This window comes from Rhinopithecus roxellana, chromosome 8 (genome assembly GCF_007565055.1).
Source record: "Rhinopithecus roxellana isolate Shanxi Qingling chromosome 8, ASM756505v1, whole genome shotgun sequence".
Lineage (NCBI taxonomy): Eukaryota > Metazoa > Chordata > Mammalia > Primates > Cercopithecidae > Rhinopithecus > Rhinopithecus roxellana.
In genome coordinates, this window is record NC_044556.1 from 14,195,852 (window position 1) to 14,205,259 (window position 9,408).

The window sequence follows — 9,408 nt, forward strand, 5'->3', positions numbered from 1 at the left end:
CGATCTCCTGACCCCATGATCCACCCACCTCGGCCTCCCAAAGTGCTGGGATTACAGGCATGAGCCACCGTGCCCAGCCTTTTTATTATTTTTTTAGATGGAGTCTTACTTTGTGTGCCAGGCTGGAGTGCAGTGGGGTGATCTCGACTCACTGCAACCTCCACCTCCCAGGTTCAAGTGATTCTCCTGTCTTAGCCTCTAGAGTAGCTGGGACTACAGATGCGTGCCACCACGTGGACCCAGCTCATTTTTGTATTTTTAGTAGAGACAGGGTTTCACCATGTTGGCCAGGCTGGTCTCAAACTCCTGACCTCGTGATCCGCCCGCCTCTGCCTCCCAAAGTGCTGGGATTACAGTCATGAGCCACCCTACCTGGCCTAATTGTTTTATTTTTTAATTTTTTTGTTTTTGTTTTGAGATAAGAGTCCCCCAGGCTAGAGTGCAGTGGTGCAGTTCATTGCGACCCTGCCTCCAGATACCTCTGTTTTATTAAAGACAGGATCTGGGCTAGGCATGGTGGCTTACACCTGTAATCCCAGCATTTTGGGAGGCTGAGGCGGGCGGATCACCTGACGTCAGGAGTTTGAGACCAGCCTGGCCAACAAGTGAAACCTCATCTCTACTACTAAAGTAGAAAATTTAGCCGGACGTGGTGGCGGGCGCCTGTGATCTCAGCTACTCGGGAGGCTGAGGCAGGAGAATCAACTGACCCCAGGAGATGGAGGTTGCAGTGAGCTGAGATCACACCACTGCACTCCAGCCTGGGTGACAGAGCAAAACTCTGTCTCAAAAAAAAAAAAAAAAGATTCTTGCTCTGTTGCCCAAGCTGGAGTGCAGTGGCCTGACCATAGTTCATTGCAGCCTCCACCTCCCTGGCTCAAGCGATCCTCCTGCCTCAGCCTCCCGAGTAGCAGGGACTACAGGCATGCACTGCCATGTCTGGATTATTTTTGGGTTTTTGTTTTAGAGACAGGGTTTCACTATGTTGCCCAGGCTGGTCTCGAACTCCTGACCTCAAGTAACCCTCCTGTCTTGGCCACTCAGAATGCTGGGATTATAGGCGGGAGTTGCCGCCGCCTGGCCCCTTCTGTCCTATTGAGGTTTGTCTGTCTGCCTTCTGTTGTCTCTTCATCCTTGTCAAAGCCTGTTTCTTGGTGTGTCTGTCTTGTGGGGTCTCTGTTCTTCCCGTCTCCCTCCCCAATAAATGAGACCTCTCCATGCCTTTCTAAAGCTCTGATGGAGTCCAGTTTCCCCACCCACCTCCCGGAGGATTCAAAGGTCCTCCAGCCTCCTCCCTCCCCTCCCCCATGGTAGCGGGGGAGGGGGTCTTAGCTTAGCCTGCCATCCTCCCAACTCACCTGTGCAGTCCCCTAAGCCTGAGGTGCTGGCCCCGGACACGTCCTGCTCAAAGGTGACTCTAGGGGAGAGGAGGCACCATCAGCAGAGGCCCCTCTCACAGTCAGAGATCCAGGGGATCCTGGATCATGGGCGAGTCCGACACACCCTCCACCCACCTCCCTCTCCCGCAGTACCTGGTGCCTGGGCTGAGGAAGATGCAGGAGCCATCTGGGGCCCACCCGCAGTAGGGGTCCTGACTGCCGATACAGTTCCTAGAGCAGACCAGGGACCGAATGGGACAAGTGTCCAAGTCACTCACACAGCCTCAACGATGATGGTGACCTGTGGGCTCTGTTCCAAGCACCTGCCTCTTTATTTTAATTTTATTTATTTATTTATTTTTGAGATGGAATTTCACTCTTGTTGCCCAGGCTGGAGTGTAGTGGCAGCATCTTGGTTCACTGCAACCTCTGCCTCCCGGGTTCCAGCAATTCTGCTGCCTCAGCCTCCCAAGTAGCAGGGATTACAGGCACATACCACCATACCTGGCTAATCTTTGCAGTTTTAGTAGAGTCAGGGTTTCACCAGGTTGGCCAGGCTGGTCTGGAACTCCTGACCTCAGGTGATCCATCCGCCTCAGATTCCCAAAGTGGTGGGATTACAGGTGTGAGCCACCATGCCTGGCATTTTTTTTTTAATTTTTAAATTTAAAAAAAAATTTTTTAATTAAAATTTAATTTTTTTTTCTTTAAGAGACAGGGTCATGCTCTGTCACTCAGGCTGGAGTACAGTGGCATGATCATAGTTCACTGCAGCCTCAACCTCCCAGACTCAAGTGATCCTCCTGCCTCAGCCTTCTGAGTAGTTGGGACCACAGATGTGTGCCACCACGCCCTGCTGACTTTTTTTTTTTTTGAGACGGAGTCTTGCTCTGCCACCCAGGCTGGAGTGCAGTGGCCGGATCTCAGCTCACTGCAAGCTCCGCCTCCCGGGTTTACGCCATTCTCCTGGCTCAGCCTCCCGAGTAGCTGGGACTACAGGCGCCCGCCTCGTCGCCCGGCTAGTTTTTTGTATTTTTAAGTAGAGACAGGGTTTCACCGTATTAGCCAGGATGGTCTCGATCTCCTGACCTCGTGATCCGCCCATCTCGGCCTCCCAAAGTGCTGGGATTACAGGCTTGAGCCACCGCGCCCGGCCTTTTTTTTTTTTTTTTAGAGACAGGGTCTCACTATGCTGTGTTGCCCAGACTGTTCTCGAACTCCTGGGCTCAAGCAGCAGTCCTCCTGCCTTGGCCTCCCAAAGTGCCGGGGCGATAGGTGTGAGCTACGAAGCCCAGTCCCTCCTCTTAATAGCAACTCCTGGAGTCCTTAGAACAAACTTGTGTGCAGGACACTGTTCACTCCCCATTTTACAGGTAAGCGAACTGAGGCTCGAGAGAGTAAATGTTTGCCCAAGCGGCAAAGCTGAGATGGGAGCCCAGGCCTCGTGCCAGAGGCTATGTCCTTGGACTTGGAGCTACTGGGTCATCGTTGCAGTAATGGTGGGCAGGAAGCAGGGTCCTCTGCACTGACGGCTCATACGGAGCCCAGGCGTGTGCCAGCACTGGCATGCATCCTAGCTTTCCTCCCATTTTAGAGACAGGGAAACAGCCTCCGCCCCGGTCCCTGGTTCTCCTTCCCCTGCAGTCTCCTCCTGGCAGCAGCCACCAGAGGGCACCTGTAAGCACCGGAGTCACGGCCAGTCCCTCCTCTGCCTGCAACCCGACATGGCTCCCACCTCCCTCCAGGTCAAAGCCCAATACTCCCTGAGGCCCACAAAGCTCTGCACAAACTGTCCTGTCCCCTCCCATCCCCTCTCCGTCCTCCCCTCCTCCCTCTCTCCCCCTTGCTCATTCTGCTCCAGCCACACCGGCCACCTCACTGTTCTTCCAACACACCAGGCGTGGTCCTGCCTATGGGCCTTTGCATGGGCCGTGCCCTCTGCCCAGCTCAATGACTAGGACATTGTTGGGCTTTTGATTGGAACCCAGCTCTCCCTCCCTGTGCCCATCCTCCCTCATTTCCTGCCCCTGGCGGGCCTGGGGTGGAAACTCACTTCATGCACCCGGAGTACTGCTGGCAGCGAGCCACAGGCACTCGGACCACGCAGCGGGGGAAGGCAGCCAGCAGGCCCCCTGAAGCTGCGTCCAGCTCCAAGCTCAGCAGCCGCTGCCCTGTCTCGCCAGCGCCGGGCCGTCCACACCTGGGGACAAGCAGAGTGGTGAGGCTGAGGGCAACTCAGCCCATCTCTCCTCCTGCTGGCAACCCCTCCCTGTCTTTGCCTGGACTCACCTGTCTGGCCGGTAAGTCTCAAACTCTTCCAGGAAGACACTGAGCCCAGATGTCCCTGAGGTACTGGCGTTGGGCCGGACGAGGAACTTGAGGACGGTCCCTGCCTCAGAACCCAGGAAGACAACAGTCTGGTTGCCCCAGGGGCCGGCTCCCACATCCACAGCCACTCGAGTCAGCTGGTGCCTGGGGGACAGGGCAGGGGAGGGTCAGGCTGGCCCCATATCCCCCAAGGGTCCTTCGGCCACCACCTGCCACCAACACGGGCATGGGCATGGTTACATGGGTGTATACAGACAGTGACACACCACGTGACAGCAACAAATGCGTGTGTGCATGGATGCCGGAGACATGGGTGATCACACAGGCACGTGGGCACACTCTCCAGAAACATAACCCCAAACCAGACTCTACTTGGCCCTGTCGCTTTTGTTGAGACAGAGTTTCATTCTGTCACCCAGGCTGGAGTGCAGTGGCACAATCTCAGCTCACTGCAACCTCCGCCTCCCAGGTTCAAGCGATTCTCTTACCTCAACCTCCTGAGTAGCGGGGACTATAGGTGCGTGCCATCACACCCAGCCAATTTTTGTTTTGTTTTGTTTTGTTTTTTTGAGACACAGTCTCGCTCTGTCGCCCAGGCTGTAGTGCAGTGGTGCGATCTCGGTTCACTGCATCCTCTGCCTCCTGGGTTCAAGCAATTCTCCTGCCTCAGCCTCCCAAGTAGCTGGGACTACAGGCGCCCACCACCACACCCAGCTGATTATTTTTGTATTTTTAGTAGAGACAGGGTTTCACCATTTGGCCAGGCTGGTTTCAAACTCCTGACCTCAAGTGATCCTCCCACCTCGGCCTCCCAAAGTGCTGGGATTACAGGCGTGGGTCACTGTGCCCGGCCCCCCTTTCTCCTGATGTGTATGTGTGCCTGTGTACCTTTTAGTCTCTTTCTCTCTCTGTCTCTCTTCCCTGTCTCTGTCTCTTTGGGTGTCTGTCTGTCTCTGATTGTCTCTCTCCTTGTCTCTGTCTCTCTCCTCCTTTGTTCTCCTATTACGTGTCTGTCTGTCTACCTCTTTTTTTTTTTTTGAGACAGTCTCCCTCTGGCCCAAGGTTGGAGTGCAGTGGCATGATCTTGGCGCACTGCAACCTCTGCCTCCTGGGTTCAAGTGATTCTCCTGCCTCAGCCTCCCGAGTAGCTGGGACTACAGGCACCTGCCACCACGCCTGGCTAATTTTTGTATTTTAAGTAGAGATGAGGTTTCTCCATGTTGGCCAGGGTGGTCTCGAACTCCTGGCCTTAGGTGATCTGGCCGCCTCAGCCGCCCAAAGTGCTGGGATTACGAGCATGAGCCACCGTGCCCAGCACCCTGCCTGTCACCTCTTGATCCCTGTCTCTCTCTTTATTCTCTATCTCTCTCCTAGTGTCTCTCCATCTTTCCCTCTCTGTCCCTCTCTGTCTCTCTCTGTCTCCAGCTCTCTGGGCAGCACCAGCAGCCATGGGCTCAGCTGTGTTGAGCATCTGCATCCTCTCACCCTCAGTCTACCCCATCCTCTCTCCCCTCGCCACGCCGTGCCCCTCCAGGACTGACCTCATCAGGGTCCGCACGATCCAGGGCGCGTGGCCCAGCGAGGGCACCGCCTCGTCCATCAGAGGGTGGGTCTTGACAAAGTTTAGGATGTCATCCGGCAGGGCGCTGGAGGCATTGTACTGCATCCCGGGGGCTGCGCAGCACCCAGGCCTGGGGGTGGCAAGGGTGTGGTCAGGACGAACGTAAAGGTCCTCATAAAGGGGCCTGGTTCACCAGGGGTACCCATTGCTTTGCCCAACGGCCCTCAGTTTTTTTTTTGCTTTTTTCTTTTTTTTGAGACAGAGTCTTGCTCTGCCGCCCAGGCTGGAGTGCAGTGGCCGGCTCTCAGCTCGCTGCAAGCTCCGCCTCCTGGGTTCACGCCATTCTCCTGTCTCAGCCTCCCGAGTAGCTGGGACTACAGGCGCCCACCTCATCGCCCGGCTAGTTTTTTTTTGTATTTTTTAGTAGAGACGGGGGTTTCACCGTATTAGCCAGGATGGTCTCGATCTCCTGACCTCATGATCCGCCCGTCTCGGCCTCCCAAAGTGCTGGGATTACAGGCTTGAGCCACCGTCCCCAGCCTTCTTTTTTTTTTTTTTTTTTTGAGACAGAATCTCAATCTGTCACCCAGGCTGGAGTGCTTTGGCTCACTGCAACCTCCACCTCCTGGGTTCAAGCGATTCTCCTCCTCAGCCACCAGAGTGGCTGGGATTACAGGCATAGTGCCATCACGCCCAGCTAATTTTTGTATTTTTAGTATAGACAGGGTTTCGCCATGTTGGTCAGGCTGGTCTGAAACCCTTAACCTCAGGTGATCCACCCACCTCAGCTTCCCAGAGCGCTGGGATTACAGGCGTGAGCCACCGCGCCCGGCCTCAGTTTTTCCCATCTGCATAATGGGTACAGCTGAACCCAGCATCAGCTAAATAACCACCTGGAAGCTCCAGCCCCTGGCCCTGGGGATCAGGACCTCATCTGGGCACGTGACTCAGGATGGGGGTGGATTCTCACCGGGGTCGAGGCACCTGATCCTCCGGCACCGGCGTCCAGATGGACTCGGGTGACTTCTGCTCTCGGAAGCGGCCTTCAAACACAGCTGCCACCTGTGTCATGTCAAAGGCGCAGACAGCCGAGCCAGGGATGCTAAGGGGTTGGGATGAAAGAATTTGGTGAGCCCGGTGGGAGGCCCCATCACAGACAATCACATGCAGGAGCCTCTGTCTGCAGGAGCCATTGAATCTTCAGTCTTCCTGTGCCAGAGAGATCCTGTGTCCCTCCCGCATCTGTCAAATGCAGCAGTTCCTCCTAAGTAACATCTCAGATTGGACCACAGTTCAGGGTCTACGAGGCCACTCCCTGTCCAGGCCCCTATCCTTGTTTAATTGGATGTCCTGCCTCCCCACTGCCACTGTTAGAACCCATTCCCCAGCAGGCTTTTTCTTTTTTTTTTTTTTTTTTTTTTGAGACGGAGTCTTGCTCTGTCGCCCAGGCTGGAGTGCAGTGGCCAGATCTCAGCTCACTGCAAGCTCCGCCTCCCGGGTTTACGCCATTCTCCTGCCTCAGCCTCCTGAGTAGCTGGGACTACAGGCGCCTGCCACCTCGCCCGGCTAGCTTTTTGTATTTTTTAGTAGAGACGGGGTTTCACCGTGTTAGCCAGGATGGTCTCGATCTCCTGACCTCGTGATCCGCCCGTCTCAGCCTCCCAAAGTGCTGGGATTACAGGCTTGAGCCACCGCGCCCGGTCTTTTTTATTTTTTTGAGACAGAGTCTCACTCTGTCGCCCAGGCTGGAGTGCAGTGGCGCAATCTTGGCTCACTGCAAGCTCCGCCTCCCGGGTTCACGCCATTCTCCTGCCTCAGCCTCCTGAGTAGCTGGGACTACAGGTGCCCGCCACCGCGCCCTGCTAATTTTTTGTATTTTTAGTAGAGACAGGGTTTCACCGTGGTCTCGATCTCCTGACCTTGTGATCCGCCCGCCTCGGCCTCCCAAAGTGCTGGGATTACAGGTGTGAGCCACCATGTCCGGCTGGCTTTTTCTTTTTTTGAGACCCAGTCTTGCTCTGTCGCCCAGGCTGGAGTGCAGTGGTGTGATCTTGGGTCACTGTAACCTACACCACCTGGGTTCAAGCGATTCTCCTGCCTCAGCCTCCCGAGTAGCTGGAATTACAGGTGTCTGCCACCACACCCAGCCAATTTTTGTATTTTTAGTAGAGACAGGGTTTCACCATGTTGGCCAGGCTGGTTTCAAACTCCTGACCTCAAGTGATCTGCCCTCTTCAGCCTCTTAAAGTGCTGGGATTACAGGCGTGAGCCACTGTGCCCGGCCCACAAGCAGTCTTTTTAAAAACGCAAATGTGGGCCGGGTACGGTGGCCCACGTCTGTAATTCCAGCACTTTGGGAGGTCAAGGAGGGTGGATCACGAGGTCAGGAGTTTGAGACCAGCCTGACCAAAATGCAGAAACCTCGTCTCTACTAAAAATACAAAATAAGCCGGGCATGGTGGCACGCGCCAGTAATCCCAGCTACTCAGGAGGCTGAGGCAGGAGAATTGCTTGAACCAGGGAGGCAGAGGTTGTGGTGAGCCGAGATCATGCCATTGCACTCCAGCCTGGGCAACAAGAATGAAACTCCGTCTCAAAAAAAAAAAAAACCAAACTGCCGGGTGCGGTGGCTCACGCCTGTAATCCCAGCACTTTGGGAGGCCGAGGCGGGTGGATTACAAGGTTAGGAGTTCAAGACCAGCCTGGCCAAGATGGTGAAACCTCATCTCTACTAAAAATAAAAAAAAATTAGCCAGGAGTGGTGGTAGGTGCCTGTAATCCCAGCCACTTGGGAGGCTGAGGCAGAGAACTGCTTGAACCCGAGAGGCGGAGGTTGCAGTGAGCTGAGATAGCGCCACCGCACTCCAGCCTGGGTGACAGAGCGAGACTCGTCTCAAAAACAAACACACAAACAAAAAAATGCAAATCTGATCTCATCTCTCTTGCTCTTCACTCTTCCATGGCTCCCAGTGCCCTCAGGAAAAAGTCCAGGTTTCTGCCTGCAGCCCACAAGGCCTTGCTTGATCCATCCCATCACTTCCCTGCCTCCGTGTTGCCCATTCTCCCCTGGTTCCCTTCCAACACGGGCCCTCTCAAGATTCCTTAAACATACCGAACTCACTGTAGCCTCAGGACCTTTGCATGTGCTGTTTCTCCAACTTTGAACACCCTTCCTTCTTCCTCCATCTCACACCTGAAGTCTAGCTCCAATGTCCCCTCCTCCAGGAGGCCCTCCCTGCTCCTCTCCCCAAAGGCAGAGGATGAGGATATCTCTGGCCCAGTGCTGACCAAAGGGACTTAGAGGGTCACTGTCAGCTTGTGTCACTCCAGCCTGGGGCCGAGGCCTCTCAGAGGTCTAATCCAGTGGTGCCCAACCTAGGACCCTGGGCATATCTGAGGAGTGAATGCAAGCCCTCTCTACCCATGCCTACCAAATGCTCCCAGTTCGCTCCCATTGGTGGGCGCTGACCTGTTGCTGGGCGTGGAAAACACAGCCAGGACCACGGGCCGGCCCCCGAGGCTGACCACGCCTGTGACAGCCTGCAGCACGTTGAAGTAGAAGTGGGAGTCCCCGGGCACGGAGCAGTTGAGCCGCGCCTTCAGGAAGGACGTCCACTGCTTCTCCAGCACGCGGGGGGAGCCTCCCACGTCATTCTTGCACACTCGGGCCACGCGGGACACCACCACCTGGGCGTGACAGTGGACAGATGGAGGCCTGAGCTCTGTGTCCCAGGAAGGCCTGCTCACAGGCTGTGCCACCCGCCACCCAAGCCGGGATGGAGGAGTCTGACCCTGGCTCTGGCGGGACCCCAGCCAGTCACTGGTCCTCTCTGGGCACCGGCTTCCCTTGCAGAAATCCCCGGTGGGAATGTCAGTGATGATAATAGCAACAGTGACAACCATAATCATCACTGCTTCCATGAAGAAATGTTTTATTCTCACATCTCTTACACTCTTCCTGAGGGCTGCCTACTGATATCCCCCCATTGTACATATGGGGAAACTGATAAGAGGCACGGATAAAAGGAAGTGGCTGGCCAAGGTCACAGTAGCAGTTAGTGGCAGTCCGTGCACTTCAGCACTGCCTGGTTCCCTGGATGGATAGATGAGTGGACGAACAGATGGATGGATGATTACAAT

General features: G+C 55.3%; 1 protein-coding gene across 2 annotated transcripts in view; it reads right to left on the reverse strand.

The window, feature by feature from the left end:
- The window catches only part of SEMA6B (semaphorin 6B), a 43,961-nt gene that overhangs the window by 2,274 nt on the left and 32,279 nt on the right, over nt 1-9,408 (reverse strand). For both annotated transcript variants that reach the window (XM_030937160.1, XM_030937159.1), the window contains exons 10-16: nt 8,738-8,955; nt 6,239-6,370; nt 5,249-5,398; nt 3,669-3,851; nt 3,433-3,579; nt 1,533-1,610; nt 1,359-1,417 (exon numbers count right to left, since the gene is read on the reverse strand). In XM_030937160.1, coding sequence (XP_030793020.1) covers nt 1,359-1,417; nt 1,533-1,610; nt 3,433-3,579; nt 3,669-3,851; nt 5,249-5,398; nt 6,239-6,370; nt 8,738-8,955 — 967 coding nt within the window. The remainder of the gene's footprint in view (nt 1-1,358; nt 1,418-1,532; nt 1,611-3,432; nt 3,580-3,668; nt 3,852-5,248; nt 5,399-6,238; nt 6,371-8,737; nt 8,956-9,408) is intronic.